At 38.0% G+C, this 21,531-nt stretch overlaps 1 protein-coding gene across 1 annotated transcript; it reads left to right on the forward strand.

The window, feature by feature from the left end:
* Nucleotides 1-13,509: 13,509 nt before the first annotated feature.
* Nucleotides 13,510-16,896, forward strand: LOC130630145 (uncharacterized). Its single transcript, XM_057443538.1, has one exon. The coding sequence runs from the start codon at nucleotides 13,510-13,512 to the stop codon at nucleotides 16,894-16,896; it is 3,387 nt and encodes a 1,128-aa protein (XP_057299521.1).
* Nucleotides 16,897-21,531: the final 4,635 nt, after the last annotated feature.

Raw genomic sequence — 21,531 nt, forward strand, 5'->3', positions numbered from 1 at the left:
AATCAATTAAAATTGTTTTATGTAAAATGGTTTGTTTTCCTTTGCACAACGCATACTTATTAACATAACATTATTTTCGGTAACAATGTCTAGATAATTTCATTCCAATTTGATAACATTATTTTCGGTAACAATGTCTAGATAATTTTATTCCAATTTGATTGCTTGGCATTTGTTTTATTTTTAATTTTAGTCAACCTAGTTAACCTAGAATGACTGATTAGAATAGAGGTCTATGCTGGTAAAGTTCACCCAGCGTTTAATTAGTTAACATCCAATGATTTATGTCTGTGAGCTATTTTAAAAACTAGGGATCTTGTAATCGATAACATCACTACAATCGCAATTTTATTCATAGCAGTACTAACTGTCGTCCAAACATTACCATATACTGATGATATACGTACCTTGTCCTTGAAAACACTTATACAGAACACCACCAACACATCCTACAAACTTAACGAAAATAAACAACTGATTTAATCTCAACAATAACCGTTGCATACAATTCAAGCGATAAAAAAATCACTAAGTCATGTCCGATATCATAACGAAGAGCAGCAGTTTCGAATCTGTTTACTCAGCTAAGAAGTTGAATATGTGCTTACAATAGTTTCTGTAACATATCCAGGCTAACACCTTCCTTAATCATTCTTGTTCGATGATTTGTGTAAAATCACATAATGATTGTGAATATTCTGACTAGTTAGTCTTTAACAATCGCAATCTTATACACACAACCATGAGCATTATTTGTATTTGTTTTTATTTCTTTGTTTTTTCCTTTATGTGAACAGTTTGTTAGCGATGCAAATGCAGCCAGCGAAGCGTTAGTTTGAAATTAACATTAAAACTCTACCTTTTTCTTAATTTGCTAAAGTTTGCTAATTATCAATAAACCTGCCCTGAGAACGTTTAAATTGTAGTAGAGGTGATTTGCTATGTCCACGACGCTATTTATAGCGGACTATCAAATTAATTGTAATTGTATCGAAATATCACCTAGGAGAACGATTATGTCGAGTGCGTTATTTTCCCGCTGTATAAACCTGTCGCGAATACAAAAGTACTAATTTATTTGCGTCTCACATTCCAACAGATGTGTATGACAACCGCTTATGCGCTTTCTTCCATTGATCATGTTAACAAAATGTTTTGTGCCATTCTCAGACGATATGTCGTCGCCTGATTTTGCAAAAGTTGATTCAAACAGGACATTAAATTTTTGTTTGCGCTGTTGCTTTGTTTCATAGTCACTCTGAGCAAAATAAGAGTTTAAGACTTAATCACAACACAACTTATGCACTTACGTACAGCGCCAATCTGCAATTGAATTTTCTCAATTCTGACCCTCACAGTCATTGACTGGTGTAACACGTCGTTTTAACTAACCGAATAAATCCAACCGTTTCAGTCTATATATTTACAATGGCAAACATAACCATATATCAATTCTCTTATTGCCAACACGGCACTGCGCATAGTACAACCTAACAGAAAAAATCCACCCGTTTCAATCTAAACATTTCCTATGGCAAACAAAACCATCATTTCTAGTACAAAATTTTCAGGAGCTACATATTGTATAAACAGACTAAATTTTTATAATCGTTTTGCAGCTTTCCAGAAAAAGGGTAATGTGGCCTACTTTTAATTTCTCGGTTTTTAGTACTGGCGAGGGAGTGCCATTCTAGTGTAACTTTATCTACGGTCCGTTTAAAAATATTTCATTAGGTCGTGTTGCACTAAGCAGATATCACACATCGATCTAAATATTTATCCAATCGATGTGAAGCTACATTTTACGAAGCGCAGCACGTGGACTATTATCTTACGGACATTCAATATTTGTTTTATTTTATAACTAATTGACCTTGTTCATTGCCTTTATACAATGTTTCATTATCTCTTGCTACTCAACCAGCCATTTGCTAATAAGGGTGCTGGAGGACTGCCCATTGCCGGGGCCATCCATTTGGCGGTATTACTACAAATATTTCAGACCTTCATAAACTGTTTTTTATGATTTCCAGAGTAAGGGAAAGTAAAGCATACAATCGTGTAGAATATTTTTAAAAAAACAAGACATTTTTTATTTAAAGTGTTTTGGCCTGTTCGAAAAAACAAAATACGCTGATGTAGTCGTCCCCCATAATAAATTAGCGTGACGCCAAAATGATTAACTTTTTCTTTTTAAGTGGGACATACCATGTTTTATATTTTTATTTGATAGGTAAAGTAGAATTTTTTTTGTGTTGCCTAATATGGTGCGGCAGTTCCGAAAAAGTTGGTTATTCCCTTGTTTTATGTAGGAAAATAACAACATTCGAATTTAATGCAAGCAACTTCCATCAGTCTGATCGATATCCGAAGGTGGATATATCAATTTTTTTACTCTCTTTTTCTGACAATTTTTTCAATAAAGTCATTTTCCTTGGATTTCACACAAATTGGTTTAATTCCGTGATTTAGAGATATACTATGTATACTTTTTCTTCCGCGTAGGATAATATGGCGTTGAAGATTCTAAGACGTCGAGACAAATATATATTAGTCCACTTTATATTCTCTATTTTATTGTTTATAAGCATGGATATCATTTCTTTTATGAAAAGGAACTAATAGGAGTATAAATATTTGTTGGTCGCAGCATTCCTGTCTAACGAAACTGGACTTATCTCAAAGATTTCTGGTGACAAAAATTTGGTCAAAAAACCCGAAAACAATACAAACAACACAGATAAAGTTTCTACTTTCTTCTCATATGGAATCCATCGGGATTTAGGAACGTGAGAGGTCATATCCTGGACAATCACTAGTAAAAAAAGTAGCTGGTAAATGCATTGTGGCAGAGTATCCGTGTATTATCTTCCAGTTAGACAAATTAAGAAACATGGAAAACATACACTCAGCATATAATTACAATCCAGTCTTAGCCAACAGACAAAATACAACTGTTATTACAGGAAAGACTTACTTTAAGCGTATTTAAATTTGGGTAGAACTCCACCTGAATTTGCTCAACGTATAGGATCACAAAAGAAGTTAATTACTTTATCATAGATTAACATTAATCAACGACGATTTCCAATTCCGATAAAGAAATGAAGTTTAAAAAATTGGTTATCAAACTTTTTTACAATATAATTCTTGTTTCGCATGTGGTCATAGAATCAATTATACTGTTTTAAATCTGTTTTTTGATTTTTTCCGTGATATATTGGAGCACGTAGTCCTCCCCCTCTCGATGCGTTACAAAAACATAAAAATCGCGCAAGCTGTCAATTGTTTTAACAAATTATCGACAACACATAGGTTTTTTTACTTATAATTGTGCTACTTGCTGACTTGTATGCGTTTTCTAGTCGATATCCTTGAAATAACTGGAAGAAAAAACCCAGAAAAGTAAGTTAAGGAAAATGCGAAATTTAAATTTATCAAAAATACGACTCGGTAATTATGCATTTACCTATTTTACCTCGTTTTCTAACGTAGTAGTAGTAGAATTTATTTTCACCAACAATCTACATTGAATCTCGTGTATATATGAGCCTAGACCTAAGAATACTAGTTTATTTATATACATATATAAACATAACTGAAAATGTTGGAGGGAGGCTACCATGCTAGCTAAGAGCTAGGGACATGATAAAACTAGAATTTATATAGTTTGAGACAAACCTAATCTATATATAGTTGGTTACAAGAATATGAGGCTCTCTTTGAGCTTTTTATAAGACCATTAGATTGTGCTCGTGTGGTGCGGGGGTGAGTGAAGTCAATAGCCTATGTAGAGCAAACAGGTACAGGAACTGTCTTTTGATACAACTTGAGTAGAAGAAGAACATTATTCATATGTACAGTGTCAGAAATTTTAAGTATATTAAGATTTTGAAGTGTATAAATCCGTTTTACAGAAGCACTAGGTTGACCCTAGATTTGAGAACAATAAAGCAGATGAGAATGAAAAATAACATAATAATGAGGACATCACGTGGTAAAAAATGTCTAATCTTGGCTATTGCATCGTAAGCGCATTTCAGCCTAACTGCAATTTTAGTAATTTGCGATTTCCAGCTAAGGTTTAAGTGTAACAAAACACCAAGGTACTTGATGTATTCACTGTGAGAAATTCTTTTCCCGCCAATCTTAAGTCTCACAGGATGATTCAAAGGCTTGTTGACGTGTTTAAAGATGATGTATTCAGTCTTACTAGCATTAAAAGCTATCGTATTGGCGTTAAGCCATTGCCAGAGAAACTTCAGGTCAAGATTTACCTTCTTTGTGAGACTTCTGAGGGAACTATTTATGTAAAGAAGATTGGTATCATCTAAAAAATGATACACCTCTGAGAATTTTATTGCTGAATGAAGATCATTAATATATATCAGAAATAGAAATGGACCTAGTACTGAGCCTTGAGGCATTCCATGATTCACAGGTACCTTTTCTGATATGGTGTTATTAACAAATAACGAATTGTTGTCGCCCAGAAAGGTAAGACTTAAAAAGGGGAAGAGCTTCACCTCGAATACCATAATGGGTTTGCTTTTGGAGTAATACATTGTGGTCAACGGTATCAAAGGCCTTCTACAGGTGAATAAAAATAACACAAGCATAATGACCCTTATCGAGCGCATCAAGAATTATTTGAGAAATGAGGGTGTGAGAAGTAGAGTAATGTTTTCGAAATCCACATTGATGACTATCAAAATGACTTGACATTTATATTGTGTAGCTATGTGTGCATAATTCTTTTTAAATTATATCTTTAAAAGAAGACCGCATTAAACACGATAAGACACGAAACTCACTATTGTTGTTAATTTTTGATGCTCATTTCTTTGAAAAGTTCGGGGTTATTAGTACCAACCATTCATTTTTGTTTACATTGATCACATATTAGAATTGCTAATTTATATATATATAACTTTATTTCGAGGTTTTGGGTACAAAACGTTTTTTAAGAACTTTTAAGACGCATTGTGCTAAAATTCAATTGTTATCAATCGTGTTTTCGCTAGCTCTATATTATAGGTGTTTTACGGCGGATTTAACCCTAACTCGAGACCGCATTTACCCAGGGTAATTTAGCCTTGCATAAATTATAAAATAAATATAAATAATATTTGTAGAGGTGATGATTTTGCATTCTGAAGCCACCGTTAGCTACTTGTCTTGTGATGTTAAAGTAAGACGATCCAAGCATCGATAAAACTATGTATATTAGCTAAGCCATATAATCGGAGTGGTTGACTCCTTCTCCTTAAGAATCGGATTATTTTCATTCTTTTGGGTTGGAAGGACCTTTTCAAATTGCGTTTAATTAGGAACATACTCTGATTTGTAGATGTAAGTATCAATCTTTATCAAATATAGACCAACTCCTTCATTAAAGGAATTGCTAAAAGTTTTTTTAGGTAAGGTTGCAAGTGATAACAGTTTCATCTACCGTTTTGTGCATGCACAACTTGGGAGGTGTCGTACGTGGGAGGTGTCGAATCGAGTTTTTCGGAAAACCTCGTGCATTTTAATATTTTTTTCGATAAATTGTTTTTTGAGAATACAAATAAATAAATGTAAATGACCAATACCTATGAAAGCCAGGAGGGGCAAAACCAAAAATCTTTGTAAGACACCGCTATTTTTCTAAATAATCTAAAAATCTTTTCAAGAAACCATCCTTCAAAATCAAACCGAAATCTTTTCAAAAAACCATATTTCAAAACCAAACTGATAAACTTTTCAAAAAACCATCTTTCAAACCGAAAACCTTTTCAAGAAACCATCCTTCAAAATCAAACCGAGAATCTTTTCAAAAAACCATATTTCAAAACCAAAACGATAATCTTTTTAAAAAACCTTTTTCAAAACCAAGCTGATAATCTTTTCAAAAAACCATCTTTCAAACCGAAAATCTCTTCAGGAAACCATTCTTAAAAATCAAACCGAAATCTTTTCAAGAAACCATATTTCAAAACCAAACCAATAATCTTTTTAAAAAACCCTTTTTAAAACGAAAATCTTTTCACAAAACCGTTTTCGCTTCGGTTTATGACCTTTAGACAAAATAAAATTTAATTTGTTGCGACACAGTAAACAAACATGGCGCCGTACTGTTCAAAATCTGGCAGCAAAGCTGAACCTACCCACAAGTGGTGCTGAAAATGAGGGGACAACTAGAAAAAGATTTTGAGAATAGCAAGGAAGATGACGGTTCAGAAACAATAACTCTTAAGCAGTTTACCACAACAAGTGAAAACAAGCGAAACTGGCTGTTGCGAAGAAAAATAAAGATCACCAAACGGCTACTAAGAACAAGAAATCCAAAAAAGAGAAACCAGTCTTTATTGAAGTGGGTTTAAAGAAACGAGAGCAATCTGTACTAAAAAGAATCAGAGGTCGCTTGCCTGTTGAAGTATACGAAAGGTGTAATGTCATTGACTTAAAAGCAGCTGCTATTGAAAAATATGGGAACCACGACCAATATTTTTGTGCGCTAGATGAATATGTTTTATTTTATCCGGACATGAGTAAAGTTGTTCTTTTACCAGGTAGTGGAAAAAGTTTTCGTTTGGATTTATATAAATCAGAGCTTGGAAAGCCGTATGCCAAATGTGTATTTTATCTACGCTTAAACGCAGCATTCTTTCAACAAACAAATGATTCATTTGAGGATTCGCCTAAATTGTCAATGAAAAACATTCTATCGTCTCAGTTCGACAATGAATCAGATGAAGATATTCCAGTTGTTTCAAATTTATATCCGGAATTATTCATGGAAAGAAATGATGAGGACAATAATGCAGCTGAAAATAATGAAGATATTAATAATATGTATTTTTCAAGTAATCAGAGTGCCATATTCTCAAATTCAAATGCTGTCACTAATACATCCACACTTATAGAAGCTTCATTTTCAGAGAAACTATCCATTCTTGAACAATTTTTTTCAATGGACACTGTGCCCATTGTTTTAAATATCCGTCGTCGAAAAGTATTTTCAGATGCTAGCTATGCAGAAACTTAAATTTATTTTAAAAATGGTGTACCCTCGTTCAAAGTAAACTTCATTGGAGATAACTTAACTGATGGAGATGGCCCAAACAGAGAAAATTTTTCTTTGTTTTTTGAAGATGCTAAGAAACACATCATGCATTCTGGAGCCTCTGGACAATTTACATTTCTACACAATACTGAAAAAATGAAAAGTGGAGAATTTTCTTTCTTTGGCAATATGGTTGCAATTGCTCTTATAAGTGATGTGCTTGCCCAAGATGTCTTCTCCCTTGTTGAAAGACTTATTTGACTCAATTGATGAAAAAATATTTCAACAAGTTGTGAGTATTTTTACAGAGCGATTTGATGCTGGTGTTACAAAACCATTTCTCAAGTTGGAAGAAAAAAATGCAATTATTGAAGATATATCTTATCACTATTGTTTGTCTAATTGCAGCGAAGAAATGCAAGCAGTGCATCAGGGTATTGATTTACTAGGATTGAAAACAATCTTACATGATCATTACACAGACAGTGTGAAAGAGTAATTAAACATTGTAGGCAAACAAACTTCACAAAAGTTACTAAAAGTGTTTAAAAATGTGTCCTACATATTCAGTAATGGAGGTGACGAGATCGAAACTTAAAAAAGATCTAGAGAAGAAGATATAGTATACAAGTTCACAAACTTTGTTGACAGCTTAGATGTAGAGGACTTATGCTTGAAAACCATTGCAATCGATTCAGACAGCGATGAAGAAGAAGAAAATGCTTCTAATAAAAAATTGTTGAAAAAAATTTGACAAAAAGAATCTCTCTGATTTATTGCGTACAGTTCTGCTCTGGTTCAAAACTGAAACTGTTTATGTACCCGGACAATGCTTCTCGTGGTAAAAGAACTGTTGTTAGTACTTGTGCCTTGGTGATTTCATTCCCTGTGACAGCCAGATATTGCGGAACATCAGAGGCTTTGAACGAGCATTTCTTTGACGACATTGTGTCTTCACCTGGTTTCGGAAAGTTTTTGCGAAGCAATTGAGCTTTTCGAGCGAAGCTAAATTGTGGAGCACGTTTGCTACACGCAAGGTATACCAAGAGAATTATTGAGATTCTCAAAATTTCGATAGAAAAAAAGTCATATAAATCAGCGTAAAGAAATAAGACTGATATTTTTGTACATACAGCTAGGGTATTTTTTTTCTAATAAAACAAATAAGTTTGGACCGAGGGGTTAAAGTATAAGTTTAGTAAAAAATGCAATAAGTACGGCTCGTACCCCCCACCCCCGAATTTTGACCCACCCCCCCCCCCTTCCCCCGTCTTTTGGTCCAGATTATACGTCCGCCGAGCTTGAACACACAAAGAGGAATATGCCGTGAACAAGAAACGGTAGTCGGCATATTAGACACGTATATTTTACAGACCCAAAATGTGCCTTATTTCTTTGTATTATAGCTAATTATTGTATAAATAATTAATTAATTAATTTGCAATTTTGCTTCTAATACTATAATAGTTGTATTTTAATGAAACATAATAGTATTAAAACGGTTTTCTTCTTTTGAAATAATTTATTGCTAGTCCTGTTTCTAATCGACTTTACTTGTGTATTTTAAGCTTTTTTGTTGCTGTGCTTTTTCTGGATATTTTAGTTGAATTGGAAAGCTCCTGTGTAAGGTACCCTTTTCTAAAGAAATATTGAAGTAATTTGTACAATTATAACGCGCCGAGCTGTGTTTTATTTTATTGTTTCTAAGAAGATGTAAGAATACAATGTTTTTATCCAAATCAAGGTAAGGCTTAATCACACGAAAGGTAGCTAGAGCTCAGTTTTGTATAAAAGAATTAAAAGTAATTTGTAGAATACATATGGAGAAGCTGTATTACTACCTAACTGATAGCCAGATATAGGAAAAGCTGTAGCTAGGGCGCAGACAAAACAAATAGCTCTGGGTGCTAGAGTGAGCTGACCAACCGTTTTTTATCACAGTTTTTTATTTATTATATAAGTAACCTGTTACAGTAATTAAAAAAAAATATCCACTTTTGCTATAAAACCAACAGCAATGTAATTGTCAATAGGAATTAGTTGTCCGTACACCCCTGAGAACAAGGTTTAAAACGACATTAAAACATTAAAACTGTCATTAAACAGAACTTCAAGGATGCCCAAGCCGCACACGTCCTCTAAACGGCGTGACCATCTTCGAGACTGCTTGTAATTTTAGAACAAGGGTGCTGATACGCTGCATACGCTGAAAAACGTGCAGGCGTTTTTGGGTAAGTTTAGCGTTTAGCAAAAAAATTGAAGTATTCACCCGAAAAAACCTGCATAGACCATAAAATAAACTATGTGGTAGTAAAGTTCTTAAAAGAACTGTTTTTGATGGTTTTTGATAAAATTTACTTGATAAATAACTTTTAAACTTTATTAAATCCTTTCTCTTAAAGCATCTTTTTCCAACTATCGTCCACAAGGTATGTTACAAGGAATTGAATTTTGGAAATGCTCCAGGCAAGTTTGGGAAAGTGTGGGCGGTTTTGGAAGACAATCACAATTCAATTGGAAAAGTTGCCCGAACTCGCCATTATATATGTGGCCGTTTGCAGCTTATTGACACCCTCTTATTTTAGAATATTCTCAGGAATAATAGGCCAAGAGAAATTATATCAGAGTTTCTTGTCACCCACCCACGTGTGTTTAAGAACAACCACATAACAAACTTCATTACTTTTTAAATTATTTGTGTAAAAATTACTATTTAATTCACGATAAACCGTCCTATCCAAGGTGCTTTTCTATTAGTGCTGAATTTAATAATTGACATGATTCAGCATAGTTTTTAAAAGGGTCTGAGTGCAAAATATGATTGCCAAAGTTCAGCACTTGTAATATTTGTGTATTTGTGTACTCAGCTTCTAAAACACACACAAGAGACATTATAATTTCCTCTGGGTGATTACATTAATGTTGGTTGAAAAAAAACTGAATGATGAGAAGCATATGTTGTTGAATGGGTCCAGGACAATAAACTTATTTAATTTTCCTTGGCCTTGCATCAATCAAATTCTGAAAAAATAAACACTTCTAAAATGATTTTGTCAGATTTGGAAACTGTTGGTATGGTTGGAACTTTGCATATAAAATTAGTGAAATTGCCAAATTGTTTAGTTTTTTTCTTTTATACTTTTCCGAATTAGCCTTAATTATTTATGAGATGAAAAACAGTGCTTTCAATTCCATTGACTTGGCCATCCCTTAAAGGCACTGGAAGCTTCACTATATGAAAATGTTTTCTTTTTCTTTTAGATTGTGTACAATGGGAGTGAGTGATGTAATCTTCTAATGCGTGTGGTGAAAAGAAGGCGAAACCGTTATTGTTTTTCTGCCCAAATTTGAAGCTATTTAATAAATCTTGATAAAGTTAAAAAACTGTTTTGATTTGTTTGTTTTTGTTTTAATTGTTTCCCGTGAGTTTTCGAAATTCGTTCCAGCAGATTCTGTGGCTTCTACTGCCGGTATTTTTACGTGATAAAAATACTGTTTTGTTGTAAGGTCATTTACGAAATCGTTAACGTTAGGACCAACTTCTTCGGGTTGCACAACTCGATGTATTACATATCTTTCGGAATACTGCTAAAAGTGCAATTTTGTATTGCGCTCTTTACTTTTATCATTCTGTGGGAACATGCGGTATATACAAAAGTTTAACACGCGTTATTCGTTTTTGTTAGTTTCGCGTAATCTAATTTTCTCGCACATTTTAAAAAGAATATCCCACGCTCATCAAATACTCGCGCGGTCTATTCGCCAAAAAAACATGTTTTTGCGCAACGAATTGTTCTGCAGAGTGTTCATTTTCCTACCTCGTCCCCATGGTTCTTCTAAATGATATTCAATTTTGATGTATTTCGGAAGATGTTAGCGCCAAAGAAACAAGAAGCGCTAGGGACAAAGTATTGGATAGTTTAATTTTGCTTGCAACTTGCGAAATGCTTCGCAACCTTTTATTAATTTCTAGTAAATTTTTAGGCATTTTTAGTTTTAATTTGATATTTTGTTTCTGGAAATATTAATTTTATATGTTACTGATCCTATTTTATTTAGCTTGAAATAGGAATCTGTTTTTATTATATATACATATATACTTGCATACTGGCTATCAATTGCTAATTTTTTTTTTTTTTATGAAAATATTTTTTTCTGTCAACGTTCTGTTTTATTGTTTTCCTTGCTTGCTTCTGTTTCTCTAAGAATAAAAATACAATGTGCACAATGTGATAAACAGTTTACATTGAAACATATACAGTATTATCTCTCTGGAGTCTTTATTTTTATGTTATATACAAGATAATATATTTTTAGCTATCACAGAGTTCAATAACACATTTTAGTAACTTTCTTGCTTCCATCCAGTTTGTTGGAGGATGATTTAGTTGTTTTTTATTCACCACATAATTGAAATGCTCAAAAATATCTGCATCTGAAGCCAAATATGGTTCGGCCTAAGAAATTACATCCCTCTGCTGTATCAAATGATCTAGGTGATCGCTGCTGATTTTGATACCCATATCTTTGTGACCAGGTAATGCTGGAGCGTAATAAAGTACATCAGGGATCCCTGGTGTTGTATCATGCCTTGAACGCCTAATATAATGCTTGTTCCATTGATGTACAATATAGTTTAGCTGATTCTAGAAAAATTTTGAATAAACAAACCAGACACAATCTGCGTGAATTAGATTTCCAAGCATCAAAATACCTGTATCCACCAATTCTCTAAAGTAATCAATAACCCATACTGTAAAAGACTTTTTGCAATAACACCCCCAAGCCTCAATTCGCCGATTTGCTGGAGATATGACGTATTGATGGGCGTTTTTATATTTCGCCAAGTAGCATTGAGCGTCTGCCATCACGCAGTTCTCTGTACCGCAGTCTGTACGAAGCAGTTTAGGGCACAACTTAAATTCTTCAATTGATTTTAGGTAGTAATAAGCTGTAACAAAAGGATTGTTGTTGCTACGCTTTCAGTCATATTATTTTGCGCGAAAAACCATCTATACAACCATGTATTGGTAGGGCGTACGGTTTCAGCTTATCGTACCCGTCCACGTGCCAACAGGAATTTGGACCTTCTGACTTGTAAACACGGCGGTTTAAACGACAAGCCCTTTTTTGTGCTGTGCCGTCTGGATCAATACTTCTAAGTAGAAAACATTGTTAATAAGAAAAATAAAGCACTGCTTATGAATGCATTGTAGGAACAATGTCATTTTTAATTAATTTTCAGTTTCTTCGAAAAAAAAATTCCTTTTGCAAACAAAATTTCTTATTTCTTACAAAGATTTTAAACTTTTTTTTCGGATTTTAAGTTTATGTGCAAAACATTGGGTTTCTCTGGAAGAATTTCAGTTTTGTAAAGAAATATTCGCTTTTCTTAATAGATTTTGGGTTTTCCTCTAATATTTTAGGTTTTCCTGTAACATTTTAGGTTTCTTATAAAGTTTTTCGGTTTGGCCTCTCTCGGCTTCCGTAAATACCGTTAGAAAAGCAAAATTCTATTTCAGGTGATATATATTTCTTAGTCCGAAATCTCTGATGTTCTTAATAATAATGTTCTTATAACAAATACACAATGAAAACGGAGCTCTCTAGGACACTTTCGACTTATCGCCGTTTTTCACTTAAAACCCTAATTTCAAGGGTCTGAGACAGCACTGTTACCTCGCTATATTGATCCTCTAGCGCACTCACCGTTTTCCACCCAAACCCCAATTTCAAGAGCCTGAGACAGCACTGTTTCCTCGCTATATTGATCCTCTGCGCAAAGGGGTCAATACCGCGGGCAATTACCGCTGTGCTGCAGCACTCTCGTACGAACGCAATGTTGTCACCCTGGTTGGGGTCACAACATAAAATAAATGTCCAGCGTCCCAGAAAATTTTTTTTACAACATATAATAAAGCAATGAGTTTCTTTAGAAATGCAATTAGTAAATTATATAGCGCTGTCTCAGCGCCAGTGGCAGCAACACGTGATGCACTCGCAGAGAGATTGCAGAGTGTGCGTGAAACTGTTTCTTTATTATACCACAAGGCTAAGGAGAGGCTTGGTTACGGTCAAGCCCTGAGGAAGACTGTCGAAGACGCTGTTGTGGAAGAAGAACAAGTGGAAGAAGTGGATCACAGTGCTGTTGAAACGGAAGGTGGATTTGATGGTAATTATCGACATTTCCGAAGTGAGGGAACACCAGAAAGTCAAGTGGTGAGTATTGAACAGTACCTGGATCAACAGAAACAACACGTGGAGAAAGTCATCACAGACTTGCAAAACACTAGGCAGAATTGGAAGTTTCAACTGAATCTCGTGGTGGAGTTTGTGCACAGGGAAAATCTTTCTGCAAGTTCACAAAACCAATATGGAGTGAAGCTGTCACACTCATGGAAGGAAGCGACATCGAAGAATTGATCGAAGAGATGTATAAAAACCTGCTAAAACGCTTTGAAATGACATCGGAGAAACTCAAAAAAAGCGACTACATCTTCAACCGAATCACAGAAATGACGTATCACTGCCACATGATTGACCTCATGAGAGGTAGATCATGGTTCAAGACACCCGAATGGCTGCAAAAAAAGCACTGCATCATCAATCCCAAAAATGAAGACGAACAGTGCTTCAAATGGGCCGTCATTGCAGCCCTCCATTTTGATAGCATTGGAGCACATCCTGAGCGCATCTCGAAGCTCAAACCATTTGTTGAACAGTACAATTGGAGTGGCATCGAGTTCCCAACTCCCAACACACACTGGAAAAAGTTTGAAAGGCAAAACCCCAACGTGGCGCTGAATGTCTACTTTTCTGAAGAAGATTTTCAGGTCAGACAGGCATATGTTTCGAAACATAACACGACACGTAAAAAGGTGGCAGATGTGCTAATCATTCAAGAAGGAGGGAAAAAGCACTACGTTGCCATTAAAAGATACTCTGCGCTCATGCGCGGTTTATCATCTAGACATCGAGGTGATCATTACTGTCGAAACTGCATGCACGGATTCCGCAGTCAAGAGACACGAGACAATCACATGAAAGTGTGCATGGACCATGATTTTTGCGAGATTGTCATGCCTGAAGAAGGAACAGTCCTCAAACACGAAGATGGGCAAAAGTTGCTCAGAATGCCATTTGTCATCTATGCAGACACAGAATGTATCTTGGAACCTGTTCAAGGTTGTGATGGAGACCCTGAAAAATCACACACCAGAGACGTCAGCAAGCATGTGGCTTCAGGATATGCCTTCATGACCAAATTTGCACATGGAGAAGTTGAAGAATCATCCGACTGCTATCGTGGAAAAGACTGCATGGAAAGGTTTTGCAAGGGACTTAGAGATCAAGTCAATAGAGCTATCAGGCATCCACAGAAGAAGATTATCCCGTTGACCCACGAAGAGAAAGAAGCCCACAAGTCTGCAAAAAGATGCTTCATTTGCGAAAGAGTGTTCAAGAAGAACAACGAAGACATTACAATGCGCAAAGTTCGAGATCACTGTCACTACACTGGTCAGTATCGAGGAGCTGCACACAGTTCGTGCAACCTAAAATATCGCATCCCCAACGAGATTCCGGTGGTCATGCACAATCGCTCACGGTATGACGATCACATCATCATCAAGCAACTGGCCAGGGAATTCAAAAGCCACGAGTTTAAATGTCTGGGTGAAAACAGCGAAAAATACATTAGCTTCTCCATCAAGCAATCCGTCACATTTCAAGGAAAAGACGGCGAGCCGCTGAAGCAGATGAAGAAGAACAAAAAAACCAACCAAATGAAAGAAGTGGAAATCAACACGACCTGCAAAATCAAGTTCATCAATAGCTGCAGGTTCATGCAAAGCTCACTGTCAAGCCTTGTGGATAATTTAGCTGGAACCAACAGTGAAAGTGTCAGCTGCAACGACTGCAAATCAAACATGGAACTCATCGAGATTGACTCAGAGTACAAGGCGCAATTCAAGTGCCAAACCTGTTACTGCTCTTACAAGACGGTGGAACTGAATGAACGTTCCATGAAGAAGAAATTTTCCAACACATTGAAGCATGCAAAGGGCAATGACGAGCACTTTAAACTTTTGCTGCGCAAGGGTGTTTACCCCTACGAATACATGGATGCGTGGGAGCGTTTTGAAGAGACAGCACTTCCTCCAAAAGCACAATTTTACAGCAGCTTGAACCTTGAAAACATCACCGAAAACGACTACAAGCATGCTCAAAAGGTGTGGAAGGCTTTCAACATCAAAAACCTTGGGGAGTACCACGATCTCTACGTGATGAGCGACACGCTTCTTTTAGCAGACGTTTTTGAAAATTTTCGAGACACTTGTCAAAACATCTACGAGCTTGATCCAGCGTATTTTTACACTGCTCCAGGCCTCGCATGGCAAGCAGCTCTAAAAGTGACGGGTCAGGTGCTCGAGCTTCTGTCAGACATCGACATGCTACTGATGGTTGAAAAGGGGCTCAGAGGTGGTATTTGCCAAGCAATCAAGCGCCATGCTAAGGCGAACAATCCGTACATGGGGGAATTGTTTGATGTCAACCTGTTGATCTCGTATCTGCTGTACATCGATGCCAACAAACTGTACGGAGGTGCCATGTCACAAAAGCTGCCAACACACGGCTTTAAGTGGCGTGAAGACCTCGAAAATTTTACTCAAGCTTTTATAGAAAATTATAAAACTGGAGATGATGGCTATTTTCTTGAAGTGGATGTCCACTACCCGAAAAAGCTGCACAAACTCCACAACGACCTTCCATTCTTACCTGAAAAGATGCGTCTGAACAACGACTGTGAAAAGTTGACGTGCAATGTGTTTGACAAGGAAAAATACGTGCTGCACATTCGCAAATTGCAGCAGGCACTGCAGCATGGATTGGTTCTCACCAAGGTGCACCGAGTCATTGAGTTCAAGCAAAGTGCTTGGCTGAAGCCCTACATTGACTTGAACACAAAGCTGCGAAAGGATGGCAAAAATGACTTTGAGAAAGACTTTTTTAAGCTGATGAATAATAGCGTGTTTGGCAAGACCATGGAGAACGTTCGCAAGCACGGTGACATCAAACTGGTGACAACGGAATGGAGGCGCAAGAAGCTCGCATCAGTTCCAAATTATCACAGCACATCAAGATTTGACAAGAAATTTGTGGCAATGGAAATGAACAAAGTGAAGGTCGTCATGAACAAACCTGTCTACCTCGGCCTCTCCATCTTGGACTTTAGCAAACTCACGATGTATAAGTTTCACTATGACTACATCAAGCCGAAGTTTGGTGCAGGCGCAGAGCTTTGCTACATGGACACAGATAGTTTCGTCTACCACATCAAAACAGACGATGTCTATAAAGATATCGCAGGTGACGTTGAATCAAGGTTTGACACATCGAATTACAGTCCCGAAGACAAACTTTCCTTGCCTATTGGCAAAAACAAGAAAAAATTGTGCTTAATGAAGGATGAACTTGGTGGCAAAATCATGATCGAATTTGTTGCATTGAGGTCAAAAATGTATGCGTACAAGACACTCGAAGGATACGTGCAAAAGAAGGCAAAAGGTACAAAAAAGTGTGTCGTCAAGAAACAGATCACGTTCGCAGACTATTTGAACAGCCTGCAGACCTATCAAAATTTGTATCGCACGCAACTGAGATTTACCAGTCGAAAACACGAGATTTTCACTGAAAAGCTGAACAAAATTGCGCTAAGTGTTGATGATGACAAGCGACTTCAAGCTCAAGGTGGGTTCACCTTTGCACATGGAAGCAGTCCTGGATTGGTTTGCAAGCAAGAATTGCTCACCAGGGTGTGGCATCCCGACCATGTTAAACTGTTTTGAGTCTCGCAGGATGCTTCAAAAATTTATTTGCATCTCACACGTCTCAGTGTTTTCAAAATGTCAAAATTTTCTGTTTCAAACGTTGCATTCAGCATGGTCTTGATCACGAAAATGCATTAATAAAAATGATACTTGAACTCTTGTTGGTAATGTTGTACGTAAGTTTTTTGTACGTCTGCTGCAAGTTTTCCTCTGTAATAAAAGTTATGTCAGAACTGAATGAAATTTTAGACGTCTTAGACACACTGTCACCAGCAATGAGAAAGCGGGGAAAAGTCAAGCAAAACTTGAGTCTCGTCAACTCTCAGGGAAAAAAGCAGTGGACGCCTGAGTTGCTGGATAAAGCGACAGAGAAACAACTTGACAACCTGTTGAAGAAGCTCGAGACACAAGCGCAAGAATCAGCAGCAAAAAACTTGGTGTCGAAAATGTCAGGTGTTGACAATTTTCAGACCATGATGAGCGATATAAACACAAACTTTCTGATTCAAAACTCGACTTCAGAGTTGATTGGTAATGTAACGGAGAAATTGTTCACCACAGGGAACTCTCCGATGGAAGTTGTAGGGTCATACATGTATGAAAAGTGCGGGCTGTGGCTCGCTCCCGTCTCTCTGTTTTGCACAGTTTTCAACCATCTGAACTGGAAAAAATTCAGCGAAATTGCCGAGGAGCGTCAAGCGCAAATCAAACTGCGAAAGGATTTTCCGGATGAAATAGAACCAAGTTTCGCAGAGCAGAAGCCGTCTTGATGTAAAAAACGACTTACAAATAAATGAGTGAATCTAACCAAGTCATAACCAAGAAGAATGAGGGTCGTGTTGCTGCTGGCAAGAGACTTGCTGAATGGAACCGCAGGAACAAGGCCATGTTGAAGCAAGTACCTCCTCAGGTCGAGACAAGTAAGAATTCAAGTACCTCAGCAAGTACTTCGCAAGAGGGTCAGGAACCTGTCGCAGGTCCTCACAAGTTCAGTGCACATCTCTATGGCGCTGGAGGTATTGCCGTTCTTGCCGTTTGCGTGGCAGTTTATTATATAAAGCCTAGCGTCGCCGCAGGAGTACGCGTGTCAGCGGATCGCCTGGCGGCTCAGCAGCAAAAGCCTTCGAAAATTGACATTTTTCACATGCGATAAACCTTAATAAATGAGCAAGTATGAGAAAGAAATAGTTGATTCCTTGTGGGAAGCTGGTAGACTAGTATCCTATACTATTCTCTTGGCGCTAGGCGCGAAAAAGGCTCTGGGAGTTTCTAGACCGTGGGCCAAGATGGACATGGAGGACGGCTTGAAGCTCGCTGGCTATATGACAGGAGCAATATTATTCGACGATTACGCGATAAAACAAGGGTGGTATAAGCGTTCCATGATGCCTCCGAAAGTCTAGCCTTGAATAAATATGACTCTTATTAAAGACCCGCATACGACAATCTTCACCGGGCCTACAAGTTGCGGCAAGACGCAGCGTGTCCTGGATTTACTTGAGAACGAGTACAGGCATCATTTCGACAACATTGTAATTCTCTGCCCTACAATTCGCTGGAACAAGACCTATCTCGAAAGTTCCTCGCTGTGGAAAGATGACTACGTGTCCTTGGTGGAGCCCAAGGAGCAGCTGTTCGAATGGATCAAAAAACTGTCGTCGTTGCTGGCGGGCGAAGAGACGCTGTTCATCATTGACGATATGATAGCCGACGAGAATCTCGACAAAAAACGTCAATCCCTGCTGGAGCTTGCCATCAGCGGTAGACATCGCAAACACAGTCTCTGGTTACTCACTCAAAGCTACACGGCCATTCCGAAGAACCTTCGAAGGCAAAAAAAACAGCTATTCATGTGGTACCCCTCGGAAAGGAGCGACATGAAAATGGTAGACGAAGAGACCAATATGATCGAGGACTGGGAGACTATCAAGACTGAATTGAAAAAGTCCAAGCATGCATGCTTGTACGTAAGACTGGAGCATCCTAGAAGTTACAAGATTGTTGGTTAGACTCTTAACATGTAAAAAAGATGGATGATGAGAGAGAAAAGATGGATAATGAGAGCGTAATTAAAGCTGTGTATCAAGCTCTTTTGAGAGCCTATGACAGACTGATGATGCAAATAGATGCAGTGAATGATGACGATGACACCAAACTGATAAACACGACTCGGGATATTGATTGCCTGCGGCTCCGTTCTGACGGCAAGAGTTATGCAAAAAATATCCATGGCTTCCTCAGCTTGGTGTTGGTTATTGGACCTCGTAATTTGTGATATTTTGCGAATCACAAAATCCCTAGTTGAGCCTTGGCGTGTATAAGATTTGCTTGTCTTCCATTTTGAGATCACTAACCATTTCCTACTTGGAGCCAGATATTTAACAAAATGGAAAAATTGAAAATGCAGTATTGGATGGTAGACGAAGATGAGTACCAGAATGTTTTGAGAAAGACTGCGACGCTAGCCAAACTCTCGCGAAAGCGAAAAAACCACGCATACGTAGAGGCGTTTTTAAAAGGGTGGGAAGTCCTGTTCGCGTACGGAACCTACGCATCCGAAGGAGATGTAGACCCCAACGTTTCAGCATCTGAAGCCTGGAACCTGATGCAAGATCCTGAGGAAGCACAGGGCAAGACGAAAAGTTTCAAAAGGCAGATGATAAACTTTATGCGCGCTCTAAAATGGATGAAGTGCTGCGGGCGCCTCACGCCTGACAAAATCCAGACTGTCCATGAGATCATGATGCGCGGAGAAAAACACAAGAGCGGCAAACCCGTGCTGACGGGGAAATACAGGACGACTAAGGTATTCGCTGGTTTTCACGAATTTGCCCCTGTTTCTGCAATTCCAAGGTTAGTGACAGACGCCCTGGATCGATACTACTACTCTACAGAGACTGACGATCCGATATGGAACGCAGTGAGGTTGTTCATAGACTTGATTAATATCCATCCATTCGAAGATGGGAACGGGAGGCTATGTAGGCTCGTTATCTCACATGTACTTGTGGAGAGTGGAATGAGTCTCTTTCCAGTTTTACTTAGTTCGTTCCACAAACGCGGCAGGCGCCATTACATTCAGGCTGTTAAAAGGTTTGAAGAGAGACCGTCCTTACTTTACACGATGGTCTGCAAGTCTTTGGTGAAGGTATGGGATAATTTCGAGCAAAAATTGGCTCTACTAGATTCCTCGTTAAGCCTTGGCGTGTATAAGAAAGATGTCCTTGGTCAGTAATTTTTTCGAAGGCAGCAAAGTTCGTTCTTTATACATTAAGGAAGGAGGCCAGTGCCTCGTAGCCAAAGACGTGTGGAGAGCTGTCGGCTATAACGATAATCATAATGGTAGAAAAGCTATTCAGGCACATGTACCGGAGAAGCATGTAAAGCGGGCCTGGGAGGTTAAAAGTACCGCAGAAGACAAGGGTGTCGATATCGACCCCCTTCATCCAGACATGATGTTACTGACAGAACCCGGTCTCTATTGCTTCCTTTTAAGGTGTAAAAAATTCAAGGCAGAACCATTTTTGGATTGGGTTGTTGAAGAGGTGCTACCCAAAGAAATGCGAAAGCTTGCCGCAATCATCGAAGAAAAAGATATAGCCCTGGCGCTCCTTGCGGATGATCTCGATCAAAGGGACGTGACCATTGCCAACCTAGAGGACGACCTCCAGGAGAGGGACGAAGAAATCGTTGAACTACGAGAAAGACACGTCCCGCATCGGCATCAATATGACAACGTGCTATGTGTGGTTGACAAGAACCATCCTCATGATAAGCATCCCTACTACATGATCAGATATCAGCGTAGACAGCTGGGCAAGAGCATGGGTATACTGATGACAAAGTACCCCGAGAGCACTATACTCGGGAGATTTGACGATCCTAACGCGATACACACCTGGTGTCGGTTTAAGGAGGACACCCTAGGGTCTGCGAACTCTTACAAAAACCACTTTACCCTGCCCGACGGTGATACGCGTGAGTTGTTTTAGGGAATGTTCGACATTGACATGGCTTAGCCTTGATAACTACTCACCAAGGCTGTAGACGAAGCTTTCGTGACCACTTCAAGTGTTAAAAGATAGTTAACACTTTAAGAAAAAAAATGGAAAAGTACGTACAGAGTCAGCAATTTACAAAGTCTTACCATGTGACGGTACCGGTTCTGCGATGCTGTATCAAGGCAGGATCTACTACCGGTTATTGTTCACAGTGTTTGGAAACTTTTAGATTTAGAAATGGACCATACTACGAGGGTTTTATACATCCAGATGATGACGAGCTTTTAGACAGAGTAGCCTCGGGCGAAAAACCATGGGCAACAATTCCCTGTGAGGAGGAAGATGAAGTGCTCGAATACGATATCGAGGATCGCAGGGGTCTGCATATTGTTTCCGATGAGGTGAAGAAGTGGGGCATGCTCTGCTACGAGATTATCAAGGATAAGGACTTAAGGCTCTCGGATCTAGCAGATCTAAAGAAAATTGGTGACATACTCAACATTCAAATCGAGGATAGGCGCCTAGTTGATATCAAAGATCTTGATAGCGAGCCAAATGTTATCAAGGGAATCGTCTATGGCTATCCATTCTATACCCTACATCCTGATGATTATACCCGCCTTCATCCGATTGACGACTCTGAGGAGGATGA

Source organism: Hydractinia symbiolongicarpus, chromosome 2, assembly GCF_029227915.1.
Source record: "Hydractinia symbiolongicarpus strain clone_291-10 chromosome 2, HSymV2.1, whole genome shotgun sequence".
In the NCBI taxonomy this organism is placed as follows: domain Eukaryota; kingdom Metazoa; phylum Cnidaria; class Hydrozoa; order Anthoathecata; family Hydractiniidae; genus Hydractinia; species Hydractinia symbiolongicarpus.

What these genes read in the sequence shown, in the direction of transcription:
- LOC130630145 (XM_057443538.1), top strand. Translation starts at nt 13,510, where the DNA reads ATGACATCGGAGAAACTCAAAAAAAGCGACTACATCTTCAACCGAATC.